The 18,259-nt window shown below is 44.6% G+C and overlaps 1 protein-coding gene across 1 annotated transcript; it reads right to left on the reverse strand.

Moving 5' to 3' along the window:
• Positions 1-7,659: 7,659 nt before the first annotated feature.
• LOC122625629 lies at positions 7,660-7,903 on the reverse strand. The gene is made up of 2 exons (XM_043805755.1): positions 7,892-7,903; positions 7,660-7,830 (listed from the first exon to the last, which is right to left on the reverse strand). The coding sequence occupies exons 1-2, from the start codon at positions 7,901-7,903 to the stop codon at positions 7,660-7,662; spliced, it is 183 nt and encodes a 60-aa protein (XP_043661690.1).
• Between the last annotated feature and the right edge of the window lie 10,356 nt (positions 7,904-18,259).

An 18,259-nucleotide genomic window follows, 5' to 3' on the forward strand; every position in this document is an offset into this window, starting at 1 on the left:
TCGCTGGCCGGCAGGCTGGAACTCATCAATATCATTAATCATAAAATTAAGTATCATTTATATTAATTTATTATTGTGCCACAGAAATTTCAACAGAGCATTCGTTGCCCTCCTCGGCCACTCGTCCACCAGCGCCGCTGGCTCCACTGATTTATCATATAAAGCTCATTATCGTCCTCGTATTTATCATCATGATGTTGTGCTCATTTTCGTCAGTCTCACGTCTCGCTCTCGCTCTCTCTCTCTTGCAGGCTACTCCGTCTCTGTCTCTGTCTCATTCGCAGGCCATCATTAATCAGCAGCCAGTTCCCCTCTCGCTCGCTCGCTCGCTCCTCATTAGCCCCCTCTCGCTCGCTCCTTTCGTGCCCAGCTCGAAGCGGTGTAATTAATTACGGTCTTTTGTATTCCGCCGACAATTTTCAGTGCTTTATGGCTCTCCTCTCCGCCGGGCTTATGAAATATTGTGTATAAATTGGAAGCACTTAATCATTTCGATTTACATTTTAATTAAAATATTATATATCAAAACGGGTCCCCGATGATCGCCTATCGGATATCGGATGCCTGCCGGGTGCGGGCGCCGGCCGCCAGGGGGCGCTTAACCCAAAACATGTGTCCATGGGCAATGCCGCAAAGTGTCTGGCTTTCGCCGGGGTTCCCCCCTCCCATTATGGAGTAATTTGTAAGTTTTATTAACAGCCGAAAGCAGTCAATTAAATAAATAGCCCAAACTATGAATTTAATTCCCGCCAGCACTCCGCATCCTGCGTATTTCTGCTTGAAGGACATTTTAATCTACAGCATTGGGTGTCAAAGGGCATTGCAATGGAAAATAATAATGGCACGAAAGGAGACTGGGGACCGACTCAAAGGCAGGCCAAGAGTCAGACAGGAGTCATTGCCGAACAAACAATGAATGGCATGAAAGGACCGACTCTAAGCCAGAATAGGAGCCAATCTAACGACTGGCTAAAAAATTAAAACGAACTGCTCTGGCCAAGCCAGCACGAATCGAAGAGGGAAAACGTCTGCGACTGGATCCTTGGCCAATTCACAATTTAACAAACTAATAAATATTTTGCTTTCGCCTTCCGGCGCTGCAGGCTCTGAGCAATGTGCTCGCTCCAAAGGACATGGATTCCTGTGCCTGGAAAAATGGAGCAATTTCTCTGGCATCTCCAAAGCATCTCCTGGGGCCCCAGGAGCAGGGAAAGCTGGGGAAACTTGGGAGGATGGCGAGGAGGGACAGGGCGGAAATATATAAATCAAAGGTTGCACTAAACTTTAGCCTGCTCGATGTCGTTGCCAGGATAACAACAAGAACGATGAGTATTGCTGGTGAAATGCATCTGGAGATGGCAGCGTGAGTCGTGCAGACGAGGTAAAATAAGGTGAACCAAATGATAAACCTGGATTCAAACTCAACCATTCATAGATCTTTGATCTTAAGTAGTCAGACAGAGTAAATTAAATTGTCTATTGAAAATATGCCAATGAAAACCTTAAGTATTAGGAACCAATAACCCATTTAGATCCTATGCCATAAAGTGGTACATTTGAATGGTTTCCTGAAAACTTCATTAAGTTACTTCATTTAAGTTAAAACTCCCTGAAGTATAATCAAGTATATATCAGAAAAGTTGGAATTCTTACGATTGACTCAATTGGAAAGTAACTCAATACACTTATTATTCTCTGTGTATAAAGTGTGCTTCGTGGCACGCGGACATCGCCGATGGGATCAGCAGTGGGAAGCCTTTGGCTGCTTGATAACTTGATAGGTGCTGGCTGCATTGTTGGTGCCACCGTTGTTGTTATTTCTCTGGTTGTTGTTGTGCTGCTGCCAACAAGGACACTTCGGTGTTGGCCTCAAGAAGGAGCAAGGCAACGGGGGGAGGGGCAGGATTGCGACTGGGGCTCCGGGATCCGCACATGGCTTGCAACTGCCAGGCTGTCGGATATGCACTGACATAAATTGCTTCAACTGACAACGCCAGCGGACAAGAGGAGCGTGGGGGCGAGACCTGCAGGATGGATACTGCCGTGCCCAGGACCTTGCCCCATGATTACTGCCTCTGTCTCTGCCCCAGTCTCTGGCCTCTGCCTCTGTCTCGGTCTCGGCGCTGGCAATAACTTTTCTGTGTCCGGGGCCCCGTCTGCTGCTTTGGGGTAAAATTAATATTAAAATGGAAGCATCGCCTTCGCCCAATGTCCGACGCATTGCAATGCCAGCCAGGACCTACGTTTGGAGGTACACACTCTGAAAAAGAGACTTTCCAAATTTGTGTGACCGATAAATCGCTAGATAGAATTTCAACGAAATGGTTGTATTTCTACCTGAATAATATTAACCAAAATCATTAAACTAGTTTTGCATTCTTCAAGTAAAAGATTCTCCAAGTATTTTTCGAAGCAAAACCATTACCTTTTACGACTGGTACATTTTTTAAAATTATCCTTTCAGTGAACATAGTAATCCTTTTTCCCAGTGCCTTTTCGAATTTCCCTCTTCGTAGCTGATGGGGGCACTGCCAGGGCAAAGGACATTTCCAATTTATTTACGCTCAGAGGCACTTTGTCTGCTCCGCTCTTCTTGGCCAAACTCCTCTGATGCTCCTTGCTCGGACTGCTCTCTGCTCCTCGTGCACTACTTTCTCCTGGTCCTTTCCCGCTGTATATGACAGTATTTGTGTAGCTTGTCAGGGGGAGCAGATTGGTAGGAAGGGGGGTCAGAGGTCGAATCTCTTTGGCTCCTTGCTTGTCTGCCTTTTATTTTTGACAGCAAAATGTTCCTTCTGGTCGTGTTAGCGTGGAAAGTGTTGAAAGGTGTGAAAATGAAAATTTACTACTTGGCCGTCAAGATTTATGCTGGCCAATATTTTCGCTTTCCCTTCGAAATGGTAGCACGGCGGAAAGGGAATCTTTTGAAGCTATAGATGCGGAGAAATGATAAAATCTTAAATTGTATATCATCTTAACAGAGTAATGTGGAATAACTAACTAACCACACACCAAAGTAGAAACTTTAATGAACACACAACGATGATTTATAATTATTTTTGCAAGTCACCCGAAACATACTATGTATATATTTTAGGATAAACCTTCCTTAGATAAAAATGTGCATGCTGCAACGCCTGCAATATCAATTTCCGCTTGTGCATGGGATCCTTGCAAGTGTCCTTCCCCCGATTGTCGTATCGATTGCCGGCAACCTGATCCAATACTTCACTCCCGTCTGTCACTCGCACTGTCGTCGATTGGCATCCCGACTTGACATGTCCCACAGCAGCAGCAACAAATCTTGTGCCAAGCATCCCGACACGCACTTGATAAATTATTATCTGCAGTCCGGGTGATGAAAGGCAATGAAGTTAGTGGAGGAGAACAGCTCCCACTGAGTTCACATTGGTGCCCTCAGTGGCCTGCACTTTGCACTTTGGAGCAATTTATATTTAAAAGACAGGGGGTATTGCAGTGCGATCTAAAGGATTGCAATGCAGAGGAAAAAGGGAAATCATCGTTCCGGAAATTGGAACTGAACCCAGTTAATTCAGCCATGTGCTTCCATCTTTCAACAATGATCTCTCAAACTGAAGATAATCGATTGGTCAATGCCTTTAAAAAACTAGCTAAAACATAAAAGAAAAACCATCGATCTTTAAAATTCTTTATATTGCGGTTGAAAAATATAAAATACATTTGTTTTCTATTGAAGAAAGCAATCTTTGAATTGCAATCGCAAAGCAGGGTGATATTGCTTAGACATCATTAATCTGAGTCTGAGTGCAACACATTTCTTCGTGTTTCCTGGTAAAGAAAAAATACATCAACCATTCAAAATAATCTCTTACTTATATTTTCTTTGTCTGATAGATTTTCCCAGTATTGATTGATGGTATAGTTTCGCTGAATTCAGGTTTGTCTACAAACATATATAACACAGCTGTGATATTTGCTTTCAGTGCATCTAGGATGGACAACCTCTGGCAAGGACACGGAAAAGGGAAGGAGCTCCTGCAGGAGTGTCCGGAAAAGCGTCCAACATTTCTCGAGAGCGACGCGTAAGTGGAGCGGTAAACAAGTGACCCGACCACGCCCACTGGGCACCCACAAGGAGGCCGCAGGATGTTGGCAGTCGGAGACAGTGAAGGAATAAGGAATACGGAATAAGGAATAAGGAATACGGATGCTGGGGAAGCTGTGGAAGCCGGGCGTCGTGGGCAAAATGTTGGCTGCAGTCGCTCAGCGGGCGGGCGCCATTTACCAAGTGTCAAAAGCAAAGCTAAAGCTATTGTCGACATGACTTTGGACGACAACAACAGCAAGCAGAGTGCTTTCCCACCGAAAAAGCGAGCTGCTTTGTTGGCAATTGCCGAGGAGTTTCCCGGAGCAAGTCGGAGAACTTGCAGCTGTGCAGGATCTCCTGCTGGAGAGGAAAGTGGAAAAGGAGCGATGGCAGCAGCGGCAGCATGTGTCAACTTCTTTTGAGACCGAGCAAGGGATTTTCCTCTCCGGCGGGTCAAGACGAAGGCGGCCCCGATAGAAAAGTGGGTGACAAGTAACCGGAAAATGTATTTTATTGTTTGCATCCGGACATTTCGTTTTCCCGACCTCCGCCCTCTGCCCTCTGACTGTTCGGCCTCGCCAAGCAAAGCGACCAGAGGCTTGGTCTTCTGGCACTAAATTTGTCGAGTAATTGATGATATTGCACTTTTTATCCAAACTCGTTCGAGAAGGAGAGCTGCAGATGTTCTGAGAGTTGTGGGCGTTATTGTGGTAATGTCCTGGCTGAACAGAGTGACAGGGTAATGGAGGGAGATCCTATGTACTCATGGATATTTGAAAAAGAAAATGCTGCTGCTATTGGCATAAATGGAGTAGTAGGCATACTAACAGGCCACAGTGGCTTAACACAAGTGTTTGAAGGAGCGCCCAGCGTTTGGAATTCAATTTGTATTCTTTTATGGTAAAAATAAGCCAAATATTTTATTGCTGCATTGTAATAAACACCGATCCTCGGTGCTCAACGCCATGTTCTCAGTCTCCCACTGACCTCCCATTTGCACCAGTTCGAGGCAGGCCCACTTGATAGATTGTCTAAATGTGCTGCGTATGAATGAATGAATGAATGAATAAGCGAGAGCGAGTGCGAGTGGAGCCCCTGTCCGCCAGCTGATGGCCACCTCGATTCCGCCCGTTGGGTCCGCCTGATGCTTCTGCGAGATTGATGGCCAAAATGGCTGTTGAAACAACGGCGAAGCGAACAGGCAGCAGTGACTGCCGCTCAATGAAGAAAAATAATCACCAACATCATTTATTTTCCGTTTTGCCTGCCGACGTCGTACAGCACACATCAATCTTTTGCAACAGCAACAGCAACAGAAACAGCAACAGCCAACTATCGACCATGACCAGGCCTGGACTCTGTCTGAAAGCAGGGGGATTGAGATTGGTAACCGGCAACTGGGATCTGGGTACTGGGAACGGGGAACTGGGCACTGCGAACTGGGCACTGGGACTTTTGGCCGTGATGTATACTTTTGTGAGCCTGACAGCTTCTGACGTGGATGTGGACGTGGACGAGAAGCCAGGCTTCAGCTTGATGTTTGATGTTTGAAGTTTGATGTTCGGTGCTTGGTGCTTTGGAGGCCAGGAGCCTCCAGGAGGTGGCAGGACTGCGGGGGTTTCGGGACTGACAGACGACGACTTTTGACGTTTGCTTGCAATTAACGATGCCATCCCACTGGCTCAGTGTTGAAAAATGACTGCAGCTGCAGGTGAAAATGGCACGTCAGAGTGTTGGTTAATGACACGACAACAGTTCGAGTCAGCCAGTGAAGAGGAGAGAGGAGCGAGGAGAGAAGAGACTCCATCCCCTTCCCCGCATTTAAATCATTAATCCCAACGACAAGGACCCCACACACGCAGCCCCATCACTCAGCCAGAGTGATGTCAAAGATAGACGAGCAGCCCGGAGCAGCGGAGGACGTCTCTGGAAGTGGAAGTGGGATGTGTCCGGAGCAGGGGGAGCATCCTCATAGACGGATCTGGGGTCGGAGTCAGAGTCAGAGTTGGAGTCAGAGTCAGAGTCTAGGAGTCGCGTCCTCGTTTGCTGAGACTAATTTGTGGCTCTCTACTTCTAAGACGCCCACAAGCGAGGCATTACACTTAAAGAAACTAATTGGAGCCATTACACTTTGAAAAACTAATTGCATATATGAAACGTAGTATTTTGATCCATTTTATATTCCTCATTCATTGTTGAACTACTATTTCTATAGTTATGTACTACAAATAATTACTTTTCGATTTGCTTAAATTCAGCGTAATAAAAAAGTACTTTCAAGCTGATTTAAATGTTAATACATAGAGCGTAGTATACTTTTCGGATTACTTCGAGCTATATAAGACAGCATTTCCCACAGTGCAGCCACAATTTTTGATCCTTGCTGAGGCTCGTTATGTGACTGGTGACTTGGTTTTGTTGCCAGTCACTTGAAAAGTCATTAATCATTTTGGGGGATTTCGCTTTTTGCGCCATTTGGGGCGTAGCTGTGCGCCGAGCTGTCGGAGTCGCTGGATTTCGACTCGTAGCGCTGCACAAATCCATCACGCACCCAAATGGCAGCCACTCGCATCAGCCACCACCCAGCACAGGCAACTCAGGCAACACATTCAAAGAGGCAACAGCCAACAGCTAACAGCCAACATCAATGTCAACGTCAGGCGGCGGAGCAGGACGCGGATATGAGCGCGGATGTGTTCGCGGATGAGAGCGCGGATGTGAGCGCGGACAAGGCGACGGCAGCAACGTCTGACAGGCGGAAGAAAAGAGTCACCCATCAAGTGAGCTGGGCAAAAAGCACGGGGCGGGGTAGCGCAGTCACTGAATGAAAGTGCTTTGTGATTAGGAGTCAAAGCATATGCTTTTTAATTTGCATGTCAGCTCGCGGTGCCAGATGATGTTCTACACGCGCGGCTTAGATTAGGCTGCCTGTCTCTTCTTCCATGCCTGTCTATTCCACTGTGCCTGTCGACTATCCGCAAATTGTGCTCTTGCCATGCGGGCTTTCGAGAAAACTGTAGCTTAAATGGATTCGTGAAAACTGAAAAGCAAAGGTTCAGATGGGCGTATTTGTTGAACCGACATGCACATAACATGCAGAGCGTCAGTAAAACCACAAAAATGTATAGTGAAAAATTAGAGTGAAAGCTTAGTCGACTTCCTCAACTATCAAATACCTGTTACTCAGCTCGCGAGTCCGCCGGACTATTTTACACTCACCAACAAATTATCTTGCGAGAGTTACATTTTAAGAATGAATTCTCTATAGAGCGCAACGCTTTCTATACACCGGAAAAACTTCATATCGCTTCAACAGAAGAATTATTAGACTCCAAATCCGTGATAACTGGAAACTGGGTCATACAGCTTTCTGCATAGTATTGTACAGTAATGGAACTTATAAATTCTATATAATACAATTCAGTACAACGCACCATTTATTGGTTAAAGAATCTTGTATAAGCGGACCCAAACGTTATTTTAGGAACCATTTCATATAAAATAAAATTCAATACTATTTATAATATACAAGCTTCGTGTTCGATTTTTGAATTCGCTGTTTATTTTAACTTTCTTCTATTTATGATTGATTAACCCCTATGCCTGGGATTTGGTTTAGCGTTCCGTATTCCCAGCTCTGTGATCGGGTAGCTACCGCCTTGAGCGGCGTCGACGGTGGGAGTGGGTTGGCACTGCGGCATATTACCAAAAACTGGAACGGCAGTCATCAGAACAACGGCCAAAACAGCGAAAAGAAAAGCCTAATGAAATTTATTTTGTGTTAAATAAGAGCATTATTATTTTTCATCATGTTTAACTCACCAACAACTTCATCTTGCGAGATATTGATTTAAAGTATGAATTCCCTGCAGAGCGCATCGCTTTTTATACCCAGAGCAGCTTCTTATCGCTTTCACAAGAAGATCATTACTCGCTAAGGCCGCGATAATCATCTGGTTCCTCGGTGGAAAAACAGCATCAATGTTTCCCAAGAAATGCTTTAATCAAGAATAACGCATTTCCTTGTATTACTGCATAGTTACACACTGGCTGCTTATACTTGTTTTGCTTTATGGGTTTTCATGATAATATACTAAATATAACTATAACTATTATTAATAATTTACCAAACTGAACAAAATTTATTTTCATAAAGCACTGGCACAATAATGATATTATGCTAACTCAAGTCGGTCTTTTTATATATTAAATATGTTAGAATTTATTTGATGTAGCGGTTGTTCTTAAATCGAACTGGTTTTTCCTTCCTGAAGAAAAATCAAAAATTATTCATCACTAAAAGGTAGGTGTTTTGAAAGATACGACCTATTTCCGTACCATTTTAGCTTTCGAAAAATCTGTGAATATTTTCTAAAACTTTTAAAAAAATGTCCTCATAACAAAATATGGCGCCACCTAGCGGTAATGGACAGCAAGATAAATGTTACATGGAGATTTCAAAAGGCTTTACGAATGTAAACTTACATTTAGTAAAGTTTCAATTTTTGGTTGGTATATCGGCTGAATGAACTTAACGAAGTAGCAGCGACATCTCTAAAAATTACCGAAACGTTGACAGAACTGTTAAACTTCTGTTATCTGTGCAAAATGTTATCCTGAAACGAAAGAAAAACTTTTTCGTAATAGAAATTAAGTTCGTTGCTGTGTTGTTTTGGGAAGAAACTCTTTAATTAAAATGGATCCTCTTAAATATGAATAAAATAAAGGGGGAAAGAGACCACTTGCTTAGGAATATGGCTTTCAACAAAAGCAGAGAGGAAGAATGAACGCCGAAAGACTTTCAATACCGGAACCGGAAGCTAACCATATGAACATGTTTCTAAAATGTTATTTCATTTTTCAAAGATTTGTGTGAACAAGAAATACAAGTTATGGAGATGATGAAAAATAATTTGAAGGTAGTTTAAATATTAAGAATGTAATTACAATATGAGGAATGCTTTCAAATTATAAATAATGGCAGGTGACTTGTGACAAACAAAGTCACCGGAAAAGTAAAGGGACTTAAGAGCTGCTGCTACCTGTCACCTGCCACTCGAACATCGAAATGGTCAGCTAAAAGCCGGGCAATCAATAACGCGCACTCCCCCCGCCCACAAGAAACCCAAAGCCAGTCACTTAATGCTAATGATCTGGAGGCGCGGTAACTAATTAAAACAGCAGTTAAATTAGCCAAGTAAAGCTGGGCGAGTAACTGACAAATTGTCAGCCAGATCTCCATCTCCATTTCCACACAAACCAAACTGATCCTATTGGAATCGCAACCCGCCGCATCTATCAGCGGCGACAGAAACACTTTGCCTGTCGTCTGCCGGTTTGTTGGTTTGTTTGGTTTCTTGGTTTGCTGGTTACTTGGTTTGTTTGGTTTCTTGGGTTGGCCTAAGCCATCTGGCCGATACTATGAGTTGGCCAATTCCGCGCCATAAGATGCCGTTAAATGGACACGCAGCGCGAGCCACATCTGGACTCAACGAGCTAATGCCAAATCCACAGTCAGACTCAGAGTCAGATTCAGAGTCAGAGTCAGAGTAAGAGCCTCAGTTCTTGCTCTGCGTAGCCAGAGATGCTTCCTGTTTGATAAATTTGAAAATCAATTGAAAATGCCTGAAAGGCCGACGCATCTCGGTGGCAGACAGACGGACGGACACACACACACAAAAGCCGGGAGAGATTCGCGGAAAAGCAGCTGGAAGCTGTTCCGAGTGGAATCGGAGATGCTGGCCCCTGGGAACTGGAAACGCCGTTCAGCTCTCGGCCAAGTGCACTGCTTATGTAGGACAGGAATTAAGTCGGATATTTTAAAGTAATTCGGTTTGAAACCGACTTTTGGAAGTTCTAAATATTTAGAGATCTCCACATTCTGCACAGGCAAAAATAATAACTGCCCAATACTTTCAATAGAAGCCAATTAGTTAATAAAGGTAATTAGATACAAATAATTATATTTTTGTCATAGCAATGTGCATTAAGTACATAAATCTATACTCTTAACTATATTAGAACTACAGTACTATACCAAGCTATAGTCACTTCATTTGATTCGCATCTCTGGCGCTGGCCATAACCCAGAATATTTTAGTGTTTTATTGATATTTTCTAGCCATCTATTTACCGCGGCTGGATCATCTGCCCCATGCTCGATGCTCGATGCTCCTTCCCCTGCCCCGCGCCGATCGATGCAAATAAATCACTATGGAAAATGCAGTCGATGAAAAAAAGCGGCGCGTAAGTGCCGCCAAATAAATTTCGCAATTTATTTATTGCAGAGCCGCGCGGGCTGCCGTTCAATTTGGATGGTGATGGAGGATGAGGATGGGGATCGCGACTTCCCTCTGCTGCACTGCAACTTCTTGGTCCGTGGTCAGGTTTTTGGCTATCGGCAACAAGCAGGCGCGTCGCGGAAGAAAAGTATTTTATTTCATTGCCAGCAAATTGGCAATAAGTGAAATTTGTTGGCCCCACTCGGCAGGTGTGCGTATGCGAGTGTGGTGCGTGTGTGTGCACTTCTGGCCAATGGCCAATGGCGATTGAGGGAAATGGAAATTTGAATCGCACGCAGATTCCCTTGCCGGGGAAATTGGGTTAGCAGTGCCAACTTTTTCGGGGGGCGTGCTCGGGCATTTTAGCAGCTCCTAAAGAGCCACTTAATTTATCATCGGGCGGCTTAATTGGCCGATTTACTCGATTAAGCTCAAGAAGAAGGCACCTGCGAAATTCCCGGGAAGCGCGAGCGTAACCGATCGACTCTGACCCATTTCGCCATTGTTAACATTCACTTTTGTGGCCGTAATTTATTGTTTAGCCCGCGCCTTCAACGGCGTCATTTTTGCATAAATAAATCAGCCAAATCAGCGGAATCAGCCGAATCAGTCGAGCTGGCGGGCCAAAGTGCGAATGAATTAGCATTTGTATTCGCCCGATTCCCATACGCATCATTAGCCTAAGAGGCGGCATCAAGTGTAATTTAACCGTTAACAAAAGCCCATTGTGGGCTAACAACCCATTGTGAGGAGAGTGTGTGTGGAAAGCCTTTTACCCGGCAGCAGGCGGAGAGAAAAGAATCCGCGCAGACGCAAATTGAATGAACGCCGCGAAGGAGTCGCAGTGCAAGATGCAGTCGGAGCTCCAACTGGAGTTGGAGCTGGAGATGGAGTTGGAGCTGGAGCTGAAGTCTAAGCGGGAGATTCTGGCTAATGACCGCAAATTAACACTGGCCAAGGAGCCGCAAGACGAGTGTCATTAACAGAAGTGTTTGCCAGGCGGTCGAGTGGCAGCCACTCACTTTGGTCTTCGGTTTGGTCTTCGGTTTGGTGCGGGCTTTTAGCATATCTTCTAATAGATCGCCAACTTGGCATACTTAACTTACGTTCCCAGTTAGTGTTAGTGTTTTCCTTAACTCTTTCTGGCCAGTTGACCGTGCTAAGTTGGGCCATAAATCGGCAGTTAACTCTGGAAGATCTGCAGCTACCGTAGTCGCTGCGGGCACTCATAATTTAAAGATTCTTAAAGTTCGGTTTGGGTGGCGAGAAAAGTCTAGGAAAAAGAAAAAGTCTATCCATCTATCTATCTGAATGCAGTAGCTGATGCTATTACATTTTACAGTTAAATAATAACTCTCAATAAAAGTAATGCTTCCCATTTCATTTTATTAACTTACCGTTCTGGAAATCAACGAAAATATTCCCAATATCATGATAATCTAATCCATATCCTGACTTTAATGCACTCAACATCTGAGCCATGATAGACGTTTATGTATGTGGGAAGTTTCACCAAACTAACCCAAATCTCGCCCAATTATCTTGCGCTATAAAAAGCAATTCAATTTGCAATTTGTAGGCGAAAACCCACCGAAAGTTCAGCATTTCGTTTGCAAATTGCTTGTGTGTAGGCTTTGGACAACTTTTTATTTCTGTTGGCATCTTTCTATTCCTATAATTACCACAGAAATCGCATAACAAGCTGCTGCAGCGACGATAAAAAACTACGAAAAAAACGGAAAAAACGAAAAGTTCGCAATGGGGGGAGTAGCCGGGGAAACTGGGTCAGCTGTGTGGCATTATTGGTTTAGTGGATCAAACCCACAACGACTACGCAAAAGGCAATTTGAGTTGCAGACCAAGACGACATAAAACAAAAAGCATGGACCTCCACCGGCCACATTTACTAGATCAATGTCTCGGCAACCAGCCGTAAAGCAAAAGCTACCCACAAGACCAAGACTTGGACTGCTGAATAAATTGCAGAGGCTGCGGCCTACTCGAGCAGCAAGGAGAACAAAAAACCCGGGGAAAACACAAAATCAAACGAATGACTAGCATGAGGCCAATATATAATAATGGTTAAACGCCCAGGCAGCGGTGCACTGCACTGCACTGCACTGCAGCAACATCTAATAACAGCAGCAGCAACAAGCAACATCTAACATCTGCAACATCTGCAACAACGGCCTCAAGAACAAGCAAACATCCGAGCATCCAAACAAGCAGCAAGCGAGCAACTGCCCATTAAACGGAGCTGCGGAGAATCCACCTCGATTGGCACTGGCGAAACAATTTAAATAGACTTCGCCGGCATCAATGGGAAATGCGAAATTCGAATTGAATTTGTTGCTGATGCATGTCCGCGTTGCTCCTGTGCTCATGTTCAATTTCCAAGCACCTCCCAGCCAAAAAGAATCAGAGAGTGAAGATTATCATTAAAATATATTGCTGGCTAAATATGTGAGAGATTTATACACTCCTGATGCAGCGGAATATAGCCAAACTGCTTGAAAGAAACTACAGTTAAGGGAAATGGCCAGGCTATAAAGATAACAGCATCCCAACCTGTTATTATCTACTTTAAATATATTTCTTTTTCTTGTTTAAGTAATACCGCCTTGAAAGTATTTAGGATGGATATAGCATGGGATAACTCCACAGGCTAAGTACCCAGAAGCTTAGTTAATCTTCCATAAAATTGATTCCAAGTTGCATCAGCTAGTGCGTAGTCAAATGGGGTAAGGATCCAGGGAAACCCTTCTTCTTTTAGGGTAGCAAGCGGCGTTTGTAGGAAACGCATGGGCACACTTGCCGCAAGATTTATATGCATGCATGATCGGTATTAGAAAATTGTCTGAGCAAATGTTTTTGGCAAGCATGTTGCACATGTAGCTCAGCTGCTGCCGCACTGCCACATACTCGTACTTGTAGTTTCTCCAGCAAGATCAATAAAACCTGGCCGGCTACTGGCCTTGCCTTGGTCGGTTCCGCCTATTGCCGTTTGTTGTCTGCCAGCCTGCATATTAATTTATGTTTCGACATTTGCCTTGGCCCGGAGAATTTCCAAACCGCACCATACCAAACCAAACCACACCAAACCACACCCAACCACAATTTGTTGCCTCCTGCATTTCGGCTGTTGTTTGGTTGTTTGGTCAGTCGCCTGACGCCTGACAGGCGAAGCCTAAAATTCAATTAAAAATATTAAGGCTGAGCCTGGGCCACTACTGCTTATTAGACTTTTCGGCCGAACATTCTTCTTTATGGAAGTTGATCTGGGGTTCTTCCGCCCTGCCCCCGCCCCTGGGGCTGAGCACATTTTCGATCAGAGATCTCGAATCGACCCCTTAAGCCGCTTTAACCAATAGTTTGCTCGATTGCTTTGGCTACCGATCAACGACCGAAAGCATTCGCAAAGTGTGTTTATCCCAGCTGAACCCTGAATTATCACTGCTCGTAAAGAGAAACAGCTAAGTTTTATGACTTAATGGCCAGCAATCACTGGCACAATCGTTGCCCAAGATGTACTTCAAACTGAAATAAGATCAAGCGCATCCTAACTACACTGCTTAAGGAAATTGGAACTGATAAAGAATCTTACCTTGAATGATAAACATTTCAATTGGTACTTATAAGGCTTTAAAAGATAAAAGGTACTCAGGAAAAGGTGCTGAATATATAGAAATAATATGAGACATTTTCCCCCAACTTAACGCCTATTGAAGCTCTGAATATTCGTATTGGTAAGATGTCCAGGGACATCTACCTCCTGAGGGCCCCTCACTTCGCTGCGATCTTGAGGCCTTATGACTCGCGATGATCTTGACCATGTTAATTCCCTCGGGGTGTGTGCTCTGTTACGTTAACTCCAGCTACAAGCCGAAAAAGACACGCACTGTGCGCTCTCCGTTAACCGGCGAAACGAGAAACGGTCGACAAATTTATGACTTCACAGTTAACCAGGGAAATGGACGGAGATGGGGATCCCAGAAGGGGGATCTTTGACTGTGTGCCCAACTACCGCGCAATTTACGATCGGTTCATTTAGGTGGCCCATTGTCCGCCGATGCACCGATGTTTATGCAATGTTTTTGTGATTTCATATCGGCCAGCTGGGAATTTGTAGCGGCAACGCCTTTGCCATCTACATCGCCATCGCCTTTCATTGTGGGCGTTGGGATCTGGGATCTGGGATGAGCTCCCTTTTGCCCCAAGACTTCGGGCATTTCAGTGCCATCTTCAGTGCCGTTGGATCTTTCTCCACTTTTTATTTGCTGCTCATTCTGGGAGAAGCGCACCCTAGCCAAATATGTGCGAGCCAAAAACGTGAGCCGAACAAATTGTTACTGCCTTAAATAGCAAACAGATTTTGTCGTTCATTCCAGTCCCAGCCACGGCCAAAAACGGGCTCTGCGTATTACGGCAGCGACTGGCAAGAGCAAGAGCAAGAGGCTGGATTCGATTCTTCCCAGCCGATTCCCAGCGGGTTGAGCTGGGTCAATCCTCGCCAGAGGTCCCCAGGAGCATTTAAAAATCAATTTGGGCGCATTTATGTTTCACACGATGGCCCAACCAAGTGGAGGAACCACAACAGAAACGTCGCAATGTCTGAGCCGGGGAAGTCTTGAGTTTGAGTTTGAGTTTGAGTTTGATGATTATCTCGGTTTGTGTGACTTTCGGTTTCCAAGCTCGTGTACGATCCGTGTAGTATATGGTGTGTACCTGGAAAATGGATGGAAATGTGTGTCACCGGGTCTCTGTGTCTCATCCTCCTCCTCCTCCTCCTCCTCCTCCTCCTCCTGGCTGGCTGGCTGGCAATCCTCCAGCTTTAGATGCAACTCCCATTCTCAATCCAGTGGCATAGCCTTTACCATTTCCATTTCCATTCCCAATTCGAAACAATTACCAATTGTTTATTTGTTCTTACAACTTGTTGTCGACTTCCCCAGTGGCCTGGTGGTGCTGGTGGCCCCACCGATCTCTCGGCTTCCCCTTCGCCCCCACGAATTCATCAATTGCCACACTATCTTGATCTCGAGTCGGCGCATAGAAGTTGGCTCTGTCGAATCGGTCCCAAGCCTAAACTTTCCTTGGCCACTTTGACAGTCGGCACTTTATCTTCGTCGGCTTTTAATTTCACTAATGACAATTGATGATCGTAAACGTCTATGAAAATGGAAAACCTAATGAAACCGAATTTCCCCATGTGAGCTGAGCTAAAAAGACCTCGCTCAGTCCGAAGTGAATTAAATCAATCAGTGGCTTTAAAACTAATATAAAACCAATGTTTATTGAAAATGGAGGAAGGTGTGTGGATATTTTTGTAGCTAGGTGCAATGTAATTATATCGCTGGAATGCATTCCTTACAAGGTAATAAATCCACTTATTTTCTAATGCTATTTTCTTTTGATTTATACTCTGTTCTTTCAGTTCAATCTGAATAAATTTATATTTTAAAAAGCTATTTAGAAGTCGAAGTAAATCTTCTTAGCATTTTTATTACTATTTGCACTTTATTTGGCATATGTTCGATTATCTGACTACAAACAACATCTCAAAACGTTGAACTTGAACTCTCTCAAGTGCCTGGTTGGCATCCAATTAGCTCAGTTATTGAATAAAATGTGGCACTGCCACACACATTTGGTAAATGCTCGCGGAGGCATTTCAAGATCGCGGCACTCGTAAATCGCCGACCAGCCCACAATGCGATTCCAAAGACAATCCGCAACAGGGATGACTAGAAAAGTATGCCAGCAGCCTTTTGGACGCGGATTGTTGCTGTTCTGCTGCTGCTGCTGCGGCGGCACAGAAGTTGTCATCGTCAATTAGTTTAAAGGCAGTATAAATTTATGTTAACAGCAACCAAACTTAATATCCCCCGAGAGTCAGAGCTTCAAGCAGAGCGAAAACGAATCGAAACGAAACAATTTTCCCTTTTCACCAACATCAACGCCAGCCAACGCCAGCTACCGTTTCTGCCACTGTTGCAAGTTGCCCAGTTGCAGATGTTACTGCTGCTGCTGCTGCTGCTGATCTTGTAGTTGCGGCATTGTTTTGGGGCGCGCGATTTCGTGGCCGTTATAACAGGCCCAAGCAGACCCAAAGAATCCGAGGCAGACGTTATGCCTCAATGAAGTCAGAGTTGAAGTTGGACGGGGAGCCAATATCTGGGACGGGGAAGCAATCCCCTGCCCTGCGAGAAGAAGGCCAATTGGGTCGTGGCTGGGCATGGGCCTGGGCCTTTGATGTTGTCGCAGTTTGTTAGAATCTGTTGCAGGAAGGAGCCGCAATAAGAAACGTAAAATTGCACATGGGCCCAGGCGTAGCATTATTTAATGTAATCGATCGTGATGGGACTGTTCTAATTTGCGGTGATTTTGTTTTTGGCGCTTGTTACGAACTGCCGAAGTGAAAGAGCCAGGCGAACTCTTTTGAAGTTGGTCAGCGATTTAGTGTCGTATCTTTTATGGTGTATCATAAAAGTTTACTGCCCCGGTTTAATTAGTCGAGGGGCATGAAGGAGTCAGTGCGGTACGTGAGTGGTTAGTCGAATTTTTCACCGTATTAAACTGTGGTTTATTAACTGGATTAATGAAAATGATAACCAGCTGAGAAAATCCATTCAGTCACATTGCTTCGTTCCATTTATAATCAACATTACAAAAACAGTACTAAATTCGCGTAAGTTTAAGATTATGTTTATGAGTTCGATAAGCCAATTCGGGATTCTTTCTAGATATATTACTGGTTTCAGTGCCATGTTCTTGATTCCAGTTGCGTATCACAGGCTAATCAGAGCTCGTACCAGCATTACACATATATGCGAAGACTTTTCTCAATCTCAAGCTGGAAAATTGCATGGACAACTAGATGGTAATTGCAGGTGTGCAACATGGTAATGACGACTTTGGCCAGCGGCCTGGTATTGGGTGGAAATGGAGGCCCCAATTGGGGGATGATTGGATGGGATGGGCTGGAGTAGGGGACGGAGACGGGAACGGGGTACGATCGGGAATTGCGTTGGGAAGAGGCGGACGACTTCCACCCAACCATGGTCATTACTTGGGACTTGTTATGGATGCCAATGATCAGATCGCTGCTCATAGGTGACCCAAATTCTGGGCAACATAGTTGTATATATTATACTTGTATTATAGCGGAAGCTCAATACATTATTGGTTAGGTTTGTGTTACTAAATAGCCCAGAAATTATCAAATTAGCAAATTTATCTGAACTGGTCAAAACGACGGTTCAATGACCAGCGATGGAATCACCTGCCTGCGCTTAACCCCGCTTGTCGATGCCACTGAAGTCGGCCTGCCAATCGCCTGAATTAAGTAATTTCGATTCCGTCACGTCAGTCGACCATCCACGCGACGGCAGCTGAGCGGATAATCAAATAAAGTGCATTGTTAGCCGGGTTTCCGAGTTGAAAGAAAAGCGCCACTCGGGGGATTATTTGCTTTCCTGAGTGTCCCCACAAGGGTCAGGGACAGACTCAATGAGAAGTCGGCCAGAGCGCAGAGGAGGGGAAAAGCAAACGAATTGTATCGATGGCTTGCCAATGAAGTGAAAATCGTGATGCCAAAGTCAAACAGCGGCCTGTAATTTTCACTAATTTCTACACGTTTTGTTTTCCTTCGTCTTGAATTGGCTTGCTTTTCTAGTTTTTCCGTCGTCAACATTTTGTCGAATCGCTTCCCAAGTAGCTAAAACAATTATGCGAGTTAATGGCGAACGGGGGAATGAATCGCGCAATTTCAATAGTCATTCCAATTTCCAAAAGTTCAAATCAATTGCGACTCATTTAAAGTGACGTCACAATCGCTCTGCTGCCGCAAAAGGCAATCGATCCGATCCACAAGGAAACCACAGGCCGAGTGTCCAAAGCAGATTTTCCA

The sequence above is a fragment of the Drosophila teissieri genome, chromosome 2L, assembly GCF_016746235.2.
Source record: "Drosophila teissieri strain GT53w chromosome 2L, Prin_Dtei_1.1, whole genome shotgun sequence".
Taxonomy (NCBI): domain Eukaryota; kingdom Metazoa; phylum Arthropoda; class Insecta; order Diptera; family Drosophilidae; genus Drosophila; species Drosophila teissieri.